At 36.9% G+C, this 22,598-nt stretch overlaps 1 protein-coding gene across 3 annotated transcripts in view; it reads right to left on the reverse strand.

Annotated features, from left to right (window-relative positions):
- The window catches only part of AKAP6 (A-kinase anchoring protein 6), a 301,632-nt gene that overhangs the window by 26,683 nt on the left and 252,351 nt on the right, over positions 1–22,598 (reverse strand). For all 3 annotated transcript variants that reach the window (XM_071557960.1, XM_071557958.1, XM_071557959.1), the window contains exons 12-13: positions 20,975–21,199; positions 3,050–3,265 (exon numbers count right to left, since the gene is read on the reverse strand). In XM_071557960.1, the coding sequence (XP_071414061.1) occupies positions 3,050–3,265; positions 20,975–21,199 (441 nt within the window). The remainder of the gene's footprint in view (positions 1–3,049; positions 3,266–20,974; positions 21,200–22,598) is intronic.

Here is a 22,598-nt window from a genome sequence, read left to right on the forward strand (position 1 = left end):
CTACCTACATTTTCTCTAAAGCTTCTTTCTGGGTCCTCACTAATTCTCTTTTTTCTTTTAATTCCACTGAAATTTCTTTAACATTTTCTCACAATTTTTGTTTTACCAGTTTTGTTTTACTTTTGACTCCATTTGAACATACTCTCAGCAAATTAGCTCCTTGTTTTTTCTGGTCTGTAGATTACCTTTCACCTTGTCTGTGTTCTCCCTCTACTCAGGCCTGCTCTCAACCCATTCTTTGCCCAGCCTGTATTTGTGTTTTGGATTGCTCCAACTCACCTGCAGGACCTTGCACTTGTCCTTGTTGAACTTCATGAGATTCACAAAGACCCACCTATCAAGCCTCTCAGGGTTCCTCTGGATGGCATCCCTTCTCTACAGTGTGTCAACTGCACCACACAGCTGGGTGTTGTTGGCAAGCTTGCTGAGGGTGCACTCAGTCCCACCGTACCTGTCTATGACAAAGGTGGTATAACTGCTGGTCCAAGTACTGGCTCCAGAGGAACACCATTTGTCACTGGTCTCCACTTCAGCATCAAGCCATTGACCACAACTCTATGAGTGTAACTATCTAGCCACTATCTTTATCCACAGAGCTGTCCATTCATCAAATCCATGTCTCTGAATTTTAGAGACAAGGATGATGTGAGGGACAGTGCCAGATGCTTTGGACAAGCCCAACACAGAATCACCACAGAATCACAGAATCAGAATATGATGAGTTGGACGGGACCCACAAGGATCATCGCATCCAACTCTTAGCCCTGTGCAGGACCATCCCCAAGAGTCACACCATGTGCCTGAGAGTAGCATCCAAATGCTTCTTAACTCTGGCAGGCTTTGTGCTGTGACCACTGCCCTGGGAGCCTGTTGCAGTACCCAACCACCCTCTGGGTGAAGAACCTCATCTAATATCCAACCTAAATCTCTCCTGACACAAACTAAGGCCATTCCCTTGGGTCCGGTCACTGGTCACCACAGAGAAGAGAGAAGTGCCTGCCCTTCCTCTTCCCCTCATGAGCAAGTTTTAACTGCAATGAAGTCTCCCCTCAGTCTCCTCTTCTCCAGGCTGAACAGACCAAGTGGCCTCAGCTGCTCCTCATATGGCTTCCCCTCAAGGCCCTTCACCATCCTCTTTGCCCTCTCTGGATGATTTCTAAGAGCTTAATATCTTTCTTATATTGCAGTGCCCAAACCCGCACACAATATTCAACCTAAGGCCACATCAGTGCAGAGTAGAGTGCAAATTTGTGAGGCATGATTTGCTCTTAGTGAAGCCATGTTGGGTATCATCAACCACATTCTTATTTTCCATGTCCCTCAGCATAATTTCCAGGAGGATCTGCTCCATGATCTTGCCTGGCACAGAGATGACACCTACCAGCCTTCATTACTGCAGGTCTTCTATTTTTTTCCCTTTATAAAAATGGGTGTTCTGTTTACCCTTTTTCTTCCAGTAGGAAGTTTACTGGACTGCCAGAACTTCTCAAATATGATGGATAGTGGTGTAGCCACTTCATCCACCAGTTCCCTCAGAACCAGCCAATGCATCTCAGCAGGAGGTTCTCATTCTTCCAGTCCCTGATTTTGACTTCTGCAACCTGAGCGGTGTGGTTGGAGCAGTTGCCAGTGAAGACTGAGGCAAAACAGTTGTTGAGTACCTCAGCCTTCTTCATGTCCCAGGTACCCAGGTCTCCTTTTCCCTCCAGAGAAGGACCAAATCTTCCCTAGTCTTCCATTTATCACCAATGTACCTATTAGAAGCATTTCCTGTTGCCCCCCATGTCCCTGGCCAGATTTAATCCTATAAGGGCTTTATCTTTCCTAACCTGGTCCCTGGATATTTGGACAATTTATATGTATTCCTCACAGGCTACCTGTTCTGGCTTCCACCTTTATTTCTTTTGTTTGTTTGTGGTTTGTTTTTGTTAATTTTTCTGCCATCATCTTCCAGTTTTTATTAGTCTTGAACAAGCCTTTTATATTACCTGCTTACCTTTCTCGTTTTTAGATTATAATATACATTAGACACCTGCAGTTCCCATCTGTGGACAGAGGGCTCAAACAAACTCCTTTCCTCTAACCACATTCTTCTGCCCATCTTTTAAATTTCTTCTTATTGTCCATTAATGTAAATTGAACACAAACAAAATGGACCTCTTGCTCTTTCCTCCCCTGATCTCTTCTCTTCATGCTTTTTCAGTATGACTGTTCTCCCTCTGGTAATCAGCATCAGCTGTGACATATACAGTTTTCACTAGCTCTTTAAGAGGAATCTTGGCATAATTAAGATTTAGTATGAACCTAAAAAAATATCTCACTTGTTCCCAAATCTCATCAAGGCTCTTCACTCTATGAACTACACAGGATTATCATTGCTGTCAGTGTAGCTGCAGTATATAGACTTCAGCAGTATGATAGCACAAAACATGCTGAGCCAATTCATCCATTACAGTCAATGGTGTTACAGTAGGGATTATTTTGTTCCCTCTGCTTTGTAATATAGTTTTATGCCACTTAATGGATGGTTTAAACAGAGTGCTATTTTGCCTCTTAGGAATCACTTTCCTGAGATAAAAGCAAATTACTGCATTTTATTTATATTGAAGAAACATAGGATTGTATATTAATCATATACCCATGGCATTCTATGTGAAATACACATCTACTGCTGGGATTCTAATTAAAGCCAGTCTTAGTTACACAGGAAATACTCTTCCTAAAATATTTCACAATCAACGAAATATTCTCTGGGCACAGTTCTGTTAGGTCCTGAGCAACTCAGCACCAGGAGAAGATTGGTTTTGTTGCTTGATGAGATTAGATGTTATGAGATTAAATATCCAGCGAATAGAATATGTATATTGTGAGTTTATATTATTAATAAATTTTGTCCATAGATTTTGCCCAAGATTCACTTCGTAGTAAAGACTAGGAATGGCATCTTCAGTAGAACAAAATGCTCGGAGATGGATGTGTTTGTCTTGAGCTGAAAAGGCATCTCTTGTGACAATTGAAACTCCTCACTTTTAAAGCAAGCGTCACTCACCGAGTCTTTTTCCAATCGCTTCTGTAGCCTTGTTTGCCACTGGACAGCTTGCATGACAATGGCTTCCCACCTTCTCTCGAGGTTTACAATTATCAACTGCATGGACTGGTGATCTGCATTTAGGTTACAGGTCTCTTGATCATCCAGGAGGTGCTGGCATAATCGCAGCACAGAGGCTACCCCACGGCGTCTCTGTTTGATCTCACAGCATAGAGACTGCAGGATAGACAAACAACAGATGTCAGGACGGAATACTTTGCAAAGTGAAACATTAAGTATTATCTGATATTTAATGGTGCCCACTCTCTAATATTTTTTCAGCTCTTCTATAAATTCCTACACTTTAGTGCCACAGCTTAGTGGCTTATTTTTAGATAAATACAGTGTTAATAGCCCAGATGGAGCAGCATTACACTTAGTCTTCTTCAAACAAATACCATAACTAACTGTCCCGATAATGCTGAAAGTTTAACGACGTAGACTGGTTTACTCTTTCTTTTTCATTCACCCAGGATACATCTGAAATGAGTTACCTTTACAGTAATCAACTTCAGAAATTCTACAAGAAAATAAGACAGAAAAACTTGTAATCATGCAAAGGGAAGAAGTACAATTTTTTGTAAAAAAACCAATAGAAATTATGGGTCATAAGCACTCCTGTTACAGGAAAAACATTAAGGAAGGAGAAAATTCAGTATAAAATTCTTTACAGATTTTTTTAAATCATAATATATTTTCAGGGTAGTTCTACAATCAAGTAAATGTAGGAATACTGTGATAACTGTATAATCCTTAAAGATGAGTAATTCACTGCATTTATTTCTTCATACTGATTCCAGTGCTACTGAGAACGCAGTCTGATGTAAACTGGATGATGTGATATAATTGCTAAACCCTAATATTGAACCTTGATGGGAGCCAGGATCTGTTGGTGCTATGCCAGAAACCCAAGAAGCTGCACTGAGAATCTTATTGAACAGCAGTATAAATAATGCATCCTACAGGCCAAAACTGGAGAGAGATGTACCACCCAGAAGCAGTTAATGGCATCGGGTGCTTTCGAGTGTGGGTTTATCCATGATTATACTCTTATGTCATTAGATTTTATTAACTCAAAATGCATTTTAATAATAAAATCTATGAAGCTGGGGTACAGAAGGCACAAATGCAACTGAAGATGACAGCTTCAGCTCAGCTTCTGAGCCCTATACTTTTACAGCATTGCACAACTTAAGTATTCAACTATTATCAAAAGGTTGTGCTACTCTTGAATTTAACAGGACTGTGCTCCACACGTGGGGGCTTTCCAGATAATTTAAATTGTAACTTGCCAACATCTGTTTCCCTCTGTGGGATGCCACAGATGAAAGTGCATGACCCCATGAGAAAATCTGAACTATCATCTTTTTTGAAGGCAGGGTGTTTGCCTTTAAGCTTCCAGTCAATGATAAAAAGCAAACAAAAAAAGCCTCTACACCTCTCAAAGCTGTTCACAAGCATTAACTGATAAAAAATCAGGATCTGCCTTCCTGAATTTTATTTGCAAAACAATATCATTCTATAGAAAGTGAATCCAAGTTCCAGATTTTCATGTCACTGTTTCTTTAAAAAATGGAATTTATACTTAGAAATGTTGTTAACTCCAAGGAGTATTTTGCTGCTGCGCTTGATCAATAATATTAAGGTGAAAAACATCATTATACACACCTAATATCTTTTCTTTGCCCATGGATAGTGTGCAAAAGACTTTTTCTTTAAAGCCTTCAAGACAAATGATGATTAAACCCACGAACATAGCTGAATTACTAGTCTATTTTCACTGGCACAATTGGGCCATCCTAACAGTTAACAGATTGCTTACTAATCAACAAGTGTAAATAAGGCAATGAAATCTCATTTAAAGTGGAAATTTTAATTCCTAAAAGTATTTGTGTTCAAAATGTTATTCCCAATAAGCCTTCATTAGAAGACATTTAAAATGATTAAGTACATTTGACTGTAAAGTACACTTAGTAGTATATTAGCAGGTGGACATTTCATACAGATATTCCACTTACTGATATAATGCATTCTATAGCTATTTAAATTACCCTAACTCTATAATAGCTAGAATTCTATTACTTCTGTAATGAGAGAACCCCATATCTTTAATATTTCTGAATTTTCAATAAGGTGAATGACGAATTCTCAAACCTCTATTTATGGCAAAATATGACCAGGAATTTTATTATTCAATTTGTACCAGAGCTGCATTTTTGCTAACGTTTCCTGAACCTGGCCTTATTTATTTTCCTAGAGTTCATTGCCGGTTCCCTTCATAGTTCTCGATGTAACCACCATGTCTGACACATTTCCTTTCTGATGCTGTTCATTAGCCTAATGTCACATCAGAAAAAATCCAAACAAAACCAAACCAAAAAAATTCACCCAATGTCAGGGTTCTTATTTTACATTTTATGACATCTAGGCAATTCAGTTTTTTGGAAGTGATGGTAAATTATATACTGATGTATATCTATGTAGGTCTGCATTAACTTTGTAGAAGTCAATACAGCTCAGAATCTAGCCCATAACATTAACTTACCATGATCTATCTGATTAAGTCATCCCTTATAAATATTGTTCTTTTTTGATACAATGCCATTTAATATCATGAGGTAAGGAGAAATGCATTATAAGCCATTATATGGAAGTTTAAGTGAGGCCTTTACATTGTGTTATCTGAAAGCAGAGCTACAGCACCCAAGTCATTTCTAATTTATATCAATTTTACACTAGCGTAATAACAGTAGCTTTACTGAAGCTATTTCTGATTTACATGGCTGTGACAGTACAATTAGGCCTATGGCACTTTTGTTTCAATTTTATTACATGATATTATGGTTAATATTAAACAGGAGAAGAATGAAGCGGTTGTATCTAAGTGTGTTGAAAGAGTTGGCTACAGAAACAATACTTCAAAAGCCAGAGAACTTAATCGTGTAAAGATATCTTTAAGCTCTATATAATAGCGGTGGCAATAATGAATCTAAGCAGTATTAGGGTCTTGTGTTCAGTGTCCTAAAGGGACACAATAATTGCCTATATCCTACGACATGATATATCACAGTGCTGTATATCCATCTGTGTTTTGCTGTTGTTAAAATGGCATGCTTGTGTAAAGAGCTGCCAATATGGCAATTGCACATACAAAGGACTACAGTTACTTTAATTATTTGTAAGGTACCTTCTGCATTTTCAATATAGAAGATATAGTTCATGATTGATTAAAAGAATTTTTTTTAAAGTGGGTGAGTATCTCTACAGAGCCTTGGGCTTGATGGTCCACAGCTGCTACAGTAAGCTAATGGGTACTTGAAGGTCCAGAAAATCAGGTAATGATTTTCTTACTTAGGCTTACTCAGTTTGCTGTGTGTGAAAAAATTTGCTGAAATATAGATTAGGAGATCAGACACTTTTGATCGTGTCTCCTCATACTATCATGTGTCCACTGAGCTGCAGTAAATGTAACCACAATCCAAATCTTTGCAAATGTGGGAGAAACATATACACTTAAACCATTTGCAGTGAGACTTAAATGAATATATTTGACTTTTTCTCTGCAGGCTAAGAGTATACACAGTGAGTGCAGATACTGCATATGAACTTGACTGTGTCGTCTGAGTCATTTGCTTCGCAACAGACACCCTGATAACATTGAGGTGTTAGTTGTTATAATGTTATTATGGTCATAGCTTCCCATACTGAGGATTCCCATGCATGCTGCTAGAATCTTGGAAGATTTTTCTTCCCTCTGCCTACTCCTATTTCCAGTGCTTTGAAGTTATCACCCGCATAGCTAAAAAGGGCTGGCTGAAACTACTTTCACAGCTTGTTAATACTATGCCTTAAATCATCTGGAAAAGTCCCTGTTGGGTCAAATGACATCAAATGTGCTTTCCAAGCCATAAGCTAATGGCACTATCTATGGCAATGGAAGTGGCCATAATCTGAACAGAAGGTGCTTGGCATAGCTGCCTGACTCCTAAGTGAATGGTATATGACCAGAAACATGTCTGCAGCTTTAGGCAATGCCAGAGCACATGAGAGGCACAAAAAGGTGCAAAGATGAGGAATATTAGAGTCCCTCTTGCCCCAATCTGCCTCTATTCCTCAGCCTTCCTACAATGTATCAGTGCCTGAGCTGTGCTGCACTTCTTGCACTGCACAGCTGAAGGAGATTTTATGGGAAGATAGTTTCCTCAAACAACATGGAAGATAAGTTGCATTATTAAGTCCAACGGATGGTCCTGCACAGGACCATCCCCAAGAGTCATGCCATGTGCCTGAGAGTAGCATCCAAATGCTTCTTAACTCTGGCAGGCTTTGTGCTGTGACCACTGCCCTGGGAGCCTGTTGCAGTACCCAACCACCCTCTGGGTGAAGAACCTCATCTAATATCCAACCTAAATCTCTCCTGACACAAACTAAGGCCATTCCCTTGGGTCCTGTCACTGGTCACCACAGAGAAGAGAGAAGTGCCTGCCCTTCCTCTTCCCCTCATGAGCCAGTTTTAACTGCAATGAAGTCTCCTCTCAGTCTCTTCTTCTCCAGGCTGAACACATCAAGTGACCTCAGCTGCTCCTCATATGGCTTCCCCTCAGGGCCCTTCACTATCTCCATTGCCCTTCTCTGGATGATTTCTAAGAGCTCAATATCTTTCTTATATTGCAGTGTCCAAAACTGCACACAATACTCAAGCTGAGGCCACCCCAGTGCAGAGCAGAGCGGGACAATCCCCTCCCTCTACGCCTGATGCAGTTCATCTATGCAGAGATGCCTGAAGCTTTGAAAAGAGCTGGATGATGACAAATGTTAACTTACACAAATGGATTTTCTTTGTGCTTTCAGGTCCAGAAGAAATGCCAAGGTATACTGAGACAAGCGCTATTTCTGGGCTTACCTTTTGTTTCTGTGTACTCATTGGCAATACTGGCTGGTTTTAGGTCACAAAAGAAGCTCAACTGCAGATAAATGTGGAATGACCAGATCTAAGAAGAAGCTCCTGTCTAACCCCAGTCTACTAAGGGTTTACTCTTTCTCCTTGTTGTAGGATGTGGGTATGTTAGGGAGGGAATGATACACTTCTGATTGCATCAGTTGTTCCTTGATGGAAGATGGAACAAATGTTATTTTGTACAACAACCTTACAGAGAAATTGAAGCAAAATCTGAGAATAGAAGCACCTTCCGAGCGCACCAATTAAACTACAACTCTTAAAATTTGTTTGTCCTTTTATGCCTGATTTTTGGCTAGTGCAGCAGTTCAGTTTTCAAAATCAATAATGCAAAACTTTTAAGTATCATCGCTAACAGAATTAATACAACAATAAAGGAAAACTGGAAACAATTCTTGCAAAGGTTGGGTAAAATGTAGTTTTCAGTGTTTTCTGTGAAATGGCAATGCCTGTTGGAACTTCTCTTGCCAGGGTGATGCATCCCTGCATTTCAAATTCAATTCTTACAGGACAGATAGCGAAAAGAAAAATTTCTGTTTCTGAATGAAAGAGAAAGCCAATAATTCCTCAGAAAACATTAATAAGAAAATAATTCCTTAAAATAAAAAAGCTAGATGACAAAGACAGAAAATGAATGATTACTTGTCATTGCATAGAAAAATACTGCCAAACCCGTGTGCTTTTGCTGATTTCAAGGTTAAAAGAATATGTCACCTAATATGGGAACTCTACTCGGTTGCATACTGTGGGACTTAATCTATATTGAAGCTAAATATTCTATAAGTATGCAGTGAAGTGCAAAAAACAGCAATTGAAAAATGACATGATTAAATGGCACAACATGCAATCATTTGCTCTCAATTATATCAATGTATCTTCTTCATTTCAAGGAGTCAGGCAGAAATATTGTTTTTTAAATGCCTCTATTAAATTGGGCACCAATAATAAAATAGATGAGAGTCCTAATAAGCTCATTTGCGTAACATACATCACACACCACAAAACCATTCTCTCCAAACGGGTTTGTTCATAGATCTATCTCCTAGTTGTCACCAGTCTTGGCTATACGAAAAGATTTTAAAGGCACAAAGCTTGCAGACCATTCAGTAAAAACCTTTGTACTTAACCCTTGAGAGATCTTTAATACTAATTATGGAAAAAGTATTGATATAATATCTTTCCTGTCATATTTTATTACGATGATGGTCACAACAGAATCTGGGACTGACATTTTAGAAATATCATTTAATTGCAAGTCAGAAATACAGAATGACAGCTTAAAGTAGAATATTACTTCTTTCAAAACAGTGAGCTAGTTCTCTTAATTTAAAACCCCTACTTCTTATAGTATTACAACCACTCAATTGCTACGCTGATCATATCTCCCTGTAAATCACAACTTAGCAAAGGGTTATGATATTTCTCTTATAAGAGAACTGCATCTGGTTTTGCAAATGGCAATGAACTAAGAGATAAAAATACTTCATTTCTGCACTGGCTTCAAGAATGGACATAGGGGTTTGCATTCTACATATAATAAGGTACTTATATTAACTCATTGATCTCATTAGCGTTAAAAAATTACATGGGGATTTGAGTTTCTTGGAAATAAATAATGGAAATGCATGAGATAATTAGATATATATGCTTATTTTAAACAAAATATTTACTTTTAAACAGCATTCTAAAAGTACTTGTGTTCTTTCTCATTTTTTTCCTAGGAGTACACTATATGCATTAACCAGTAACAATTCCGAATAGATGCTTCTGGACTCATTCCATAAAAGCTACTACTATATTGATATGATGGTCTTTAACTTCTTTGTTCTGTTCTGTATGCTCATTTAAGTATTTCAAAATATTTGTTTGCAACAATACCATTCAATGGTCTGTTATTTAGCTCATACTCCCATGTAACTAGTAATATGTAATATACTCCTCTTCATAAATTAAAAACACTATTAAAATTCCAGACGTATAAAACAATATGAAGATTAAGTTACTATAAAAGAAACTATAATAGCTTACAGATTGCTTGTATCATTACAAAAGCGCTGGTATCTATTACAGTGTCTCCCTGGAATAAAGAATGCACTTTTGGCAATAATCTGTTAAAAAAGTGCCCATTATTGTTAAGATGTGCCTATCTTAACTCTAAACTAGTGTGCAATTATAGGAAGTTAACTTTTAAAAATAAAAGAAAAATGGTGTTGAATGAAAATGAATCTTCCCTACTGAGATACAACATAGCTTTTCGGAGCCTTATTTTTCTTGTGTTTCATTCAGGGAATTAATTACATTCACTTTGACACTGAAATATTTTAAAGCTATGTACTGCACACTTCAAAGTTGGGGTTAACTTTGTTCCAGGAGATAAACCAAGATAGAAGAGCCAGAGGGGATGGCAGGAGGATCCATTTTTCTAGTCTAGTACTATTTGTGTTTATAAACGCCTTTGGTTCCTGTCTTCTCATCTAATTTGAGAAATTCTCATTCCAATGAAAAAGACACGAAGTAGAAATACTGCAGGAAGTGCCACAATTTGCTTGGGTTTCTTTTTTGACCCCAGAAAATGTGAAGATAAAAGTAGAAGAAGCATCAGACAGGTATTAAAAATATCAGTGCTGAGTTTTGCTTTAGTAACAAATCCTGAATCAAGTTACTCAAAAACTTGCTTCCATGTACTGGACATTACAAAACTTGAAATTTTTGCTTAATCACAGTGGGTAGAGTTTGAAATAAAATGTGTGGAAATTCAAGAGATTAAACTACTTCAGGTACAGGTGGGATTTTTTTTTAAATCAAGTAAGGAATAACTTAGGCTCAACTTCACTCCTAGTCATTGGAATTCACTTAGAATTACAGCATAAAAGAAATAAAAATGTTTCTCAACATAGATCACATGCTATACATGGATAGTATGACATGACTATCAACATAGATACATCACTAGATGCCAAAAAACTCCCTCCAATCACCCAAAAATCTTAGGTATCAGAGTTTCAGCCACTTTTAATGAACAGTTAAAACTTTGTCTCCTACCTCAGAGCTATGTAAGTCTTTAAACACAAACTTCCTTCCTTTCATGGGTGCACATCAATACCTGTAGCTCTCAAGCTGTGGTTCAGATGTTAATATTGTACTTACTCCCTTTCTTAATCTACTTCCTTCACAGGTGGTAGACACATTTTGCTGTCCCTGTGAAATTAGCCTGGTATACTCCAAAACGTAGTGAGAATTTACTCTATTCTGAATTACAGAAAAAAATCCTGGAGTGCATTGTATTACTTTTTTTATAGGAAAGCAGCAAACATAAAATAAATTAGACTAATCTTTTGGAGACTTCAGGACAGGAAGAGGAAAATAAACACTTGTAATGAGCAAGGAAAAAGATATTTCCTTTGTCTATTTTCTTGTATCAGTGAAGTAAACTTAGCCTGGATGCAAAAATGTACAGCTTGAGCTGTGCCAGGGTAAACAGAGGAAAATATATTGTGATGCCTTTATGTGCATCTGTATATACACAATGACAACAAACAGGCTTTTCTACAAATGGTGTTCTTCATCCAAAAAGCAATGCATCCTCAGAATGGATGTATCACTAAAATATAAAAATGTTTTGTTGATTCTTTTGCCATATCTTAAGCATAAATTTACACACAGACATGCTTTTTTTTTGTTTCAGCTCAAGACAAAACTAGAAGTCCCCAACAAGAGAAGCTACTTGCTGCAGAATCAAGCACAGCCTGGCAAGACTGCGATGAGGTAGGTTCACCCATACCAGATGTTGGGTAGCCTATCTCAGTATCTAAGTAAACGAGTTTTAGGCAAGTGATCAAATTGACTAGAGCAGTGATTGTCCCTCTGTACTCAGCAGTGGTGACATCGCACCTTGAGTGTTATGTCCAGTTCTAGTCCCCTCACTTCAAGAAAGGCACTGAGGTGCTGGAGCATGTCCAGAGAAGGACAACAAAGCTGGTGAAGAGTCTGGAAAGTAAAGTCATATGAGGAGTGGCTGAAGGAGCTGGGATTGTTTAGCCTGGAGAAAAGGATGCGCAGTGGAGATATTATTACTCTTTACAACTACCTGAAAGCTACTCAGTGCTAATTTAGTTGACAAGCTGGTGTTTGGCAAAAGGTTGGACTCAATGATCTTGGAGGTCTTTTCCAACCTCAATGATTCTAAGATTCCATCAATATGTTAAATTTTAAATTAGTATTAACTTACCTCTTGTGCAAACTAGACAGATATGACTTTGTCATACACAGTTTGGTTTCAGGGCTGTGAGAAGGCTTGAATTAGAAAGGAGAACAGAAACATGTGATGTAATCAAGATGAACTGCGAATGGCAGTCAAATAGCTAAGGATTGTCAAAAGCCAAATGTCGGGATGAGTTGACTGTCTATGATGTTCTTAGAGACTCAGAGTTACTCATAGTATTGCACCTTCAACTGCCTTCTTCCACTTGCTTCAACAACAGGATTGGGGTAAAAAGACTAAGCAGGATGAAATCAAAGAGGTCACCAAAATGGCATTCTTTCCTTCATAACATTTAGACTAGAGAACAAAATGACATTCCTCTTATTGTGTCTAAAACACAAAAATAAGCATGAGTGTGATAAAGGGAGAGTTGGTTCACTAAGAATGACCTTGCATAATCAGCTATCAGTAAAATGCACAGACAATCCACCAGTTAGGCCAGGCCTCCAGTTTTATTCTGAGGTGAGGAAATGCAACACTCTCCTAAGAGACCAGTAAGGGTGTCATCCTTCAAAGCACAGGAATCCACACGATTTGTTTCCTTTCCCCATTGACTTTATGCAGCAAGCATTATCTAAGATGTTCTGCTGTATCTAGCAATACCGTGGTAGTCTACAAATCCCATTCCTCTGACATCTCATACTTGTGATATATATTATACCTGATAAGGATTGCAATAAACATTTCAGAATGTATACTGAAGGCCTGTTCTTTTACACTTACGTTCTTACTCATACTTACACTTTACTCTGAACATAATTTTACTAAAATCAATAGGGTTCCTGGTACTATGAAATTATTTTTAGTGTAAGTAAAGGTACTAATACAATCTATAATAATACTCCCTATTGGGACTATGATCTATTAACTTACATGCAAAGATGAAACTTGGGAAACCTATCCAGTATAAAACCAAAATTAGGCAACAGCCTGCTGGGTCAATGATCCGCCAATTAAAGAAAAACCTCCTTAGTAGGATTTAATGGCTCCAGAGAACACTGTTCAATCAATAATCCACTAATATTGGAGAGATTTGCACCTGAAAATGCGGTGGTATGGCTCCAAAGGGGCAGTTATAGACAATCAAATAAATCGTCTAATGACATGCAGTAGTACAAAGTGAACCTTAATGGAGACAGTTCAGTGAATTTCTGTTAACTTTCTTATATTTCCAGTCCATGCTGTACTCATTTTTTTACATGTTATCAGTAACAAAGGAAATAAAGCTTTGAGGCCAACCGAAGTATCAACTCTCTCTGTAAATTTGTGCCAGCCAATCTTGGCTTATTTTTAGGGGAAATATTTCTTTCTCTTTTTCTTTTGTCAAGTTTGCTTTCTTATTTTCCTTTTCCAGGCTGATAGTAAGAGAAGAGAATGATTTTGGGTTTGCAATAAATAGGTCTTCAAGGCTATAGCAGAACAATAAGCAGTCACATTTTCAAGGAATCATTCTGGTGAATCAAAAGAAGAAAACCAATTAGTCTTCAATGATAATGAAAATAATAAGTGATGAAACTGAGACTGTTCTCTCAAAAAAAGCCAACTCAGCTATTTTTCACTTCTACAGATCTGAGTCTTCAAGAAGCCATGTCTGTAGATGTCATTAACATGAAAGTCTTGGAACTGTAAGCCATTTGTCACTATGAAATTGCAAATTTTACTTTGCAATGGTCAGATTGGGACAGCTTTCTCTGTAAGACAGAGTGTCTTCTGTGGTACTCAACTTCACCTCAAGTCTTTCAAGCTTACCCATGACATGAGAATTAAACCTAGACCATCCCACTACAATAAGAAAGACAGGGACAAAGGCTCAGTGGCCTCCTCCCCAGCTCCAGTTAACAAGATGGTGCTAGTTCAAATGCCCACCATGTTGAACTTTCAGGAGGAATGAGAGAGAAATTTGGGCTTAACTCTTATGGAAAAAAGATAAACTCGTAATTAGTGTAGGATAACCTCATAGATATTATCAATAAATCATTCTGAGCCAGAATTGCAGTTATCTCTTCCTCAAGTACATCTAGTCTTCATGATGATTGCTTGAGTGGGATTCATCTGAGCTAACGGAGAAATGACTCTCAGCCAGTCATTTAGAAGCAGGTATTCTGAGGTATGGCACATCTCTGTAGCCTAAATTTTGATTTTTGTTTTTAGATGCCTGAAACAGGACAGATTAACAGCATCCCAAAAGTGTTTTTCTTCCCCTCAATCACTAGAGAAGAAACTCATAGATCTCTGCACTGTAGCTATTCTGTTTTAATGTGCTTCTACCTATGCTGTTTCTTGGGTAATCATCTTGGTCTACCAGAAATAAGGGGACAATACATAAAATGGAGCTAGGAAGTAAGCAAAATATTACTTAGTAGCCTAAAAATAGCCACTAGCTTATTCTCTTCTCAGCCAAAGTTTTCAGTGTATTGTATCTGAGCTCTGCTGAACTCAGTTCTCACTTTTACTGTAGAAACCTCCATCCCACATGCCAGTCTTATTCCAGAGGTCTTCAGTGTCCCTTTAGTTCCCCCAGCAAAGAAAGCAATTGTGAGGCAAAATGAGTTTATACAACCAGATAGTGTTTATGATTAATTTTGATGTTTTGATGAATCAAGAAGTAATCTAAAAAACTCAGAGAATACATGGGTCAGGATTCTCAGCCCAAATGGGATGATGGAATGAAAGCTGTTATCTCACATGAGCTATTTAGTCCTACGTGGGAACTACAAGTCATATCAATAATGCCTTAAATAGGGAGAGCTTATTGAAACACAAACTGAACTTTTTTTTCAGTAAATAATGGGTATATTAAATCAAAATCTGAGATACATTTGAGCATATTAAGCATCTAAGTACTCTGTGTGTAAGTATAGGTGTGTATATATATGTATTATTTTGCATTGGCATTTTAGTATATTAAAATCAAATTAGAGTTATAAAACCATGTATTAGGGCCAAAAAATATACCATTTCAGTGGTCCACAGAAGTGCTACTTTGGGATGGTGGGTCATGAAAATTCAGTCTGAATTTGCTTCAAAACTCTGTAAGAGGCATCAGGCTACATTGGACTTTGGAATCCTACTTGGTTTTATAAGATTTAATACTGTATGCCCTTCTGTTTGCTAAAATTTAATCCGAACAAAATTTGAGTAAACAATCCTTCATCTGTGAAAAGATTTAGGGCTGTTTTTCACTTGTTATTCTAGAAATTTATTAAAACTATTATAACTTTTTTTTTATCATCTTAGAAGTATAAAAAGGATTAAATCCAGCTCGACTTCTTTTGGACTTTCTGTGGGAAACTGTTTTGCATACTTTTGTTACATGCATATTGAAATTTTGTAATTCTTTGATTGCAGCTCTGCCAGGAACATCATTCCAAAAACTGTAATAGTGAAAACCATTCCTGGCACCTGTAGGAATAACCAGCATTTGCCTCCAATTTCTGAGTCTCCGAACCTTTACTCAACACTTTTATTTCATTTTGGCCATAATCTTGCATGCTCCCAGACTCACATGTGTTTTATTTCATAGAAGTAGGTTTAATTGATTTTTTTTGTAAGACATAGAAAGCACACTTTTCAGTTAAAATAAAAAGCATCATAAGATGTATTGATTAATTGATTGGCCATTAATTACCAATGGAACCTACATTTTTTAAATCAGAAAGTTCAGTTGCTTTAGACATTAGAGAAATAAGAGATGCTGCTGAGAAATAATTTTTTTAAATGATACTACATCATCTGCTATGCTGAAGTCATAAATTTAGTGGAAGATGAAAACAACTTCTGAATGGGTCTAGTCATTAGAAATAGTTATGTATGTATGTATGTACGGCCATACTTCACAAACGAAGATTTGGGAAGGGCTCTCCCCACGTGGGTGTGCCCTTCAAGCCTGTATAGTGGAAGCTTTAGGTGAGGCACAGCATGCACAGAACTGGCCCCACCGTTTAAGTCCTAAAGTCCATTTGCCAAGGCCGAGCGAGGTTGGACAGTGACAGGGAAGTCCTCAGGACTGTCACAGCACCCGGTACCAACTGGGGCTGACCCTGCTTAGCATCCAAGATCTGATGGGATCAGATGGCAGGGAGGCATTGAACTGCCAGGGGACAGTCCCACCGAGACTCGAACTCAGGTCCTTGGGATTCAGAGTCCAGAGTGCTCTCCTTTACACCATGGGACCACACAGAAACTTATAAGTATCAGATAATTCACGCTGATTACAAAGCAAGCAGAAATGTGGAATTCAATATATCATTGACTTTTGGAAATTTTAAATGAGAAAGAAATCAACATTTTTTTATGAAAAAGTAGTCTGATTTCTTTAACTAATACATTGACTAAAGTCAATGAAAACCACAAGTATCCAGTACTGCTGAAAACGAGGAATCTCTTTGTTAAAGACCCAAATAAAGATTGAGGAGACAGGTAGGACTACATATAGCATGTTGCTTATTGCTTCAAATAAAACTGGATGAGAAAATTACATGAAATGCAACATTATTTTTGCCAAACACCATTTAGCAGAAAATCTCTGCTAAAATCCTGTTCTGAACAGGAAAATTCTGTTCCACCCCCACGTTTGGAGAGGAAAGAGAACAGGATCCTGTACAGATCTTACTACTGAAAGCATTAGAGGCTTTCACAGTTATACATGATTGAGAGGGAGTCTGAGAAAGACAGATACTGAAATGCCTAAGTTTCTTTTTGAGTAGCTGGTCTGTGAGCCAAATCCATAACAATTTTTTGAGGCTGACGGATCATTTCTCTGTATAGAACACTTAAAGTCTTAAGTTTTATTGCAAGTGACAGAAATATATGACTAATCATTTAGGCTCCCTTGCTGTCTTTTGGAGGGCACTTTACAGAGAAAAAAGCATGCTTTTTGAAGCACTGGACACATAAAAGCAAATGTGGCAAAACTCTTCTACTGACAAGCCAACAGGCACATAAATTTATGGCTAGACCTTACTCACTGTTTGCTGCTCCAAATTGCTCCTGACCCACAAAATTTCCATACATTGTTGTGTTAGGAAATCAGTTGTGCCAATTATTAGTCTTATGATATCCAGTCTTTCAGCTGCTAGAACTATGGGTTTACCTGAGAATCTTGTATTTTATTTAAAAAGTAAGATTCTGGTTCTGGCCCTCATTGTTTTCTATGTAAAGCTAGAAAACAGACTCAAGAGATTTAAATGACAGAAGAGAAATAAAAGAGCATGAATTAATAAAATAAATATATCTTTGTAGCTATGAAGTTGCCATGAATTTGAAGTAAATTTCTTTGTTTTCTTAGTCCATATTCAAGGGGGGTTTCTATTACAACAGAAAAAAAATAGGAGTAAGGTACCCTGGCCTCTCCCTTTACAGCTGAGCAACTTGTGTTCACTTTCCCCCCCTTCTATTGCTGCACTTGGAAACTCACTTAATGTTGCTGTGGAATGACCAGCAAGTGCCACTAAGGACAGCAGCAGAGTTTGTGTCTCTTCTTCATAACTAAATGTGAAAATGTTTGAGGCTGCCAAGACCACTGAAAGCTGGTAGAATGAGTAACAAAATGGCTCCGCAGCCCTGCTGCATGTTGTGTTGTAACAAAGAACTCTGGGCTGACCAAAGTATATCACATAGATGCCACAAAACAAAGAAACACTGGACCTTACATAAGCTGAGTAATGACCTTAACTAATAATATTTCAGTAATTCTAGTATTTAAATATGCTAATAATCAGGGAGGGCAGAGGAATCAGCCATACATACTGAGCAGGATTTAAACTTTGAATAAAAGCAAGACACAGCAGTAAATGCAAGGAATCAACCTCTTTTGATCATAGAAGAATATGGAATGTATTGAGAAGTAATCTAGAGAAAGAAAAGAAGGGCTGCCCTGTAGTTTGTTCCAATGAGTAGGGTCACTGTAGCTAGGTTCTACCCTAACACAGCCATTGACATTCTGTGAACACCTGGAAATGTCATTCAACATCCATGTATTTTATTTCCCTCATTTCTAAAAAGGCCATGATAATAACACCTACCCTGAAGGTTTAGTGGGGCTTAGTTAAGTAATGTTTATACAGCATGTACAGCTCGTGAATGGATAGTACTATAGAAATGCTAAATATTGTTATTAAACAGGAGTATTCCAAAAGGAAAGTAATACAGTAGTAAACTCTTTAATAAAAAGAACACCTAAATTAATAAGGGATGATTTTTTACAATAGAAAATCAAGAAGTCAAAATAATTTCCTACTTGTGAATTTAAGAACCACTTCTCTCCACTCATCATGGGTCCCAACTGCATGTGAACTACACATTCAATTTATCCTCCAATTGTAAAATGAAAGAAAAACACCAAAAAATTGAATAACTGTTTTTCCTAAGGCATAAGTGTAATTTAAAGCATAACATTATGGAATGAAAATCAATGGTGTTGTTGAGTTTATTTTATTAAAAATGTTTCTCTATGTACAGAGACTGTGTGTATAATGGGAATAGTGCAGCACAATAAATTTCCATTAAGAAACAATGATTCACTTACTACGGTAAAGGCAGTAATAAGGTTAAACTCTTAAGTTAAGTGGAGAGTAAGTAAAACTAAACCCCAGCAGGTTTTCCACTAGTGGCATAGATAATGTTTTTCAAAACGTTCTAAATGTTCTTTCTTAAATATATGTATTATACACTGCAGTATTGTTAATTATATCCATTTTCTCCTTTATACACTTCCCCGGGAGATCAGTGAAGAATGGAAAACTTACTTATAGTGGATTTCAGATTTAATGAGACAAAGATCATTTAATACAAATGCCAAAGTGAGGTGCTTTCACCATATTTGATAGGTAATTATTTTTTATACTCTAATGGCTACCATTTTGAAAATAATTAATGTATTATTTTTGTAATTAATAGATAATCAACTGAGTATTAAAATACTCTGGTTACATGGTGATGGGTGGTACTATCCTGTTTAACATCTCTAGAGCTCTTGTGTGACATCACATCATATATGTATTAAAAGTTTTTATTTGAGAGACGTGCACAGTCAAAATACATAAGTAACATTGGTATGTTATTTTTGTGTATGTGTATATATATGTATATAGATATATACATGTATGTTTGCATGTCTTAGAAATCTATATATAAGAATGTATGTTTTAAAAAAGCTTTCCTGAAATTAGATTTTTAAATTCATAATTCTGCATTTAAATAAATGCCACAACTTTCTACAGAAATAAAAAGATCCAGCCTTTCCTACAGACAAAATGCATCTATTGCTGTGAAGTTCTGCAGGTCTATCAACAGTCCTTTATAACCACTAGCTTCGAAGCTTGTTGATAGATAAAACAGAATCATAATGATTTTTTCCCCATTAGCAGTAGACTGAAAATTATTAAAAAAATAGTATTGACATCATAAGAAAATTTAAAATTATGTTCAAATGGACAAGCTTAGGAACCTGAAAATCAACTTTATCTATTTTGACACAACCTTCTCACTAATAATCATGATTGTAAAATGAAGAGTTAAGGAATGACTAATTGGGAAGATAATTTTTCTGCTGTTGTTTTCTTGAACACCTGTATAAAAAAATACGTTTAGAAGTGTTGGCAATAAGCTCTTTGAGGTGCTTATTTAAGATAATTGTCCATCATCTTGAGAGTGCTGTTGCCTTACACACTCTGGTATACTACTGGAAGAGGAAAAACTGTTTACCTTCAAAGCTCCACAATGACTTGTGATTCCTTTCTTATTCTTTGGTCAAATATCACTTGCAAAGTAAAAGGACCCATAATGATGACTAAGGTGAAGGCTTATTTAGAAACACAGAACAGAAGAAAATGACATGGTTCTACCAGGTCTACTTGCTAACTCCATAGCCCTCTTTCCTGAATGGTGTCACTACTTTGGGGGAATGGAGCCTGCAGCCTCCACTAAGTCAGTGGCAAAGCTGAACACTGGCCTTCAGCTGAAAGAGCTTGTTCACATGAGTATAGCATTGTCACTACAATTCTTTTCCCTCCTTTCCATAAATCTTCAGGCTTAGGCTTAGGCTTAAGATGTGGCCTACATTTATCTGAATCTCATAGTCTATATGTCTTTTTCCATATATCTAGTCACCACAACCTTGAATGTTTTCTCATGTATGCTAAATTTACTTCTCTGTAATTGTTACCTCAGATACGCTATTCTTGACTCATATGTGCAGAGAAATAGGCTATGAAACTGATGATCACACAATACTTTAATTAATTGATGTAGGGAGTGAAATTGAAAATGAAGCTTTTTGTTACAAAACTCAGCTTTTGTTTGTTTGTTTGATTTTTGTTTGTTTTTGTTTTTCCTCTCCATGTCAGGGAGATTGAAACTAGATGATCTTTAGGGTCTCTCCCAACCCAAACCATTCTACAATTCTGTGATTTATAGTGAAGTAGAAGGAAAGAATACTATTGCTTTTCCAATCATGGTGCAATCAGTGCCCTCTAAAGCTCTTTTGCAAAATATTTAAGAAATAAATATTATTGCAAAGATTCAATAAAACAAACATGAATAAACACATAGTACATCAATTAAGGTGAAAATATATTAATAAATATGTACTTGCATTGCATTATGTTATGTATAAGATAAATATTTTATCCTACCAAAAAGAAGAAAGCTATGATCGCTTTTTTATTACCTTAAAATATTGCAGTTGTTTCTCAGCATTCATTGTTCCTTCATTTTCTTGTCTCAGACAGGAATTGAAGATGAAAAGCTCTGTATCTCTCAGCCACCTTTTCAGCTCTTTGATCCTGACCTCCAGCTGCCTTACCAGGCTGCCGCTTTCAGGCGAGAGCAGGTCACGTGGACCTAACCCACTGTGCCCTACCATTGTGTCTTGGATCTTCTCTCCTAGGGTTTTCTAATGCAGCAGATAAAGAAAACAAAGATTAGTCTTATGTACCAAAACATAAGCAGGTTAATGTGCAACAAGAACCATCTGTTAGATGACCAGAGATGTGGTTTTTAATAATTATTACTAATATCAATCAATTTCCTTTGTTTCCTTGTTTCAATCAATTTCATTTTTTGTGCCCTTGTTTCTCACTTACGCTGTTCTCTCTGGGTCACTGACTTTGCTAGAAGGATTATAAATCAATGTTTATTAAGAGCAATTAAGGACAGAGGAGACAAAATGCTACATAATTTTGTAAACTAGCTACTCTACACACTTTGTCCATGGCTTTGGACACTTATGACCATGAGAGTTGCTGGTTTCTAGGGAGCAACGGAAAATATGACAAGTGCTGAGTTCACCAGACTCCTATCCAAGGTACTGTCTAAATTTTTGAAGATACACTGGAATATTTTTTGAGGTATGAACTGTCCAAAAATGTAGCCTTGAGGCTGTATAACTCACAAAATGGTTTGTTTTTAAAAAGTGAATGAACTCATTCAGGTGCCAATAAGCTAGAAATTGAAATCCTCACTGTTCCTGAACATCAAGCCAATTATTTAGGCAACCAAATTCGAATTTCAGTTCTCTGTGTCAAGCATCCACTTTAAAAATAATGGACCAGAATAAACATTCACCTCTGATTGCTAATGAAACTACAGCTTTTCAAAGTAGTATTTCTAATAAAAGAACCTCTGAATAACATTTTGATAGTGGACGTTGTGAACATAATGAATATTCTGAAGAGGCCAGGGAGAGAAAGTTACCTTCCTTTTTAGTATTTTGAAAGGCAATCCTTTAACATCACAGAGGAGATATGCTGTTGCCTGCTTCTTCTGTGCCAAGACGTATTTTATCTGACCTATAAGAGGCTGTCAGGCCGACACTTATTATGAGCACTAGATCTGTGTTACTGATTGTCGAATATTGAATATACACTGACTCTCACATACAATAACCTTTTAAACTGATAATTAGTGGTAATTAAATGTTGCAACATGAAGATACAGTTTTAGGTGACCAGTATGGCTGTCTGTTGAAAATACACACTTTAGAAAGTTACTGGAACATAATTTACAACAATGAAGTTAGCTTCCAAAAATAAGCTTTAAAACACAAATAAAATTAGATCAACAGATACTAATCTAGGTGGCATTCTGTAAATAATGTCTGTAGGAGATCATAACTGAAAAATGTGTTTGCTTAGCAACACCCTTCTATTTTCATGGTGCAAATATTGATAATTTGAAGACCCTCAGTGGAATCCAGCACTAGCTATTGTTTTTATGCTGTAACAAAAGTAGCAGCAGGAGGTGAAATCAATGCCCTTGGAGGGTAGGGTCACAAAAAAGAATTTATTGCCACT

The sequence above is a fragment of the Pithys albifrons genome, chromosome 6 (genome assembly GCF_047495875.1).
Source record: "Pithys albifrons albifrons isolate INPA30051 chromosome 6, PitAlb_v1, whole genome shotgun sequence".
Taxonomy (NCBI): Eukaryota; Metazoa; Chordata; class Aves; order Passeriformes; family Thamnophilidae; genus Pithys; species Pithys albifrons.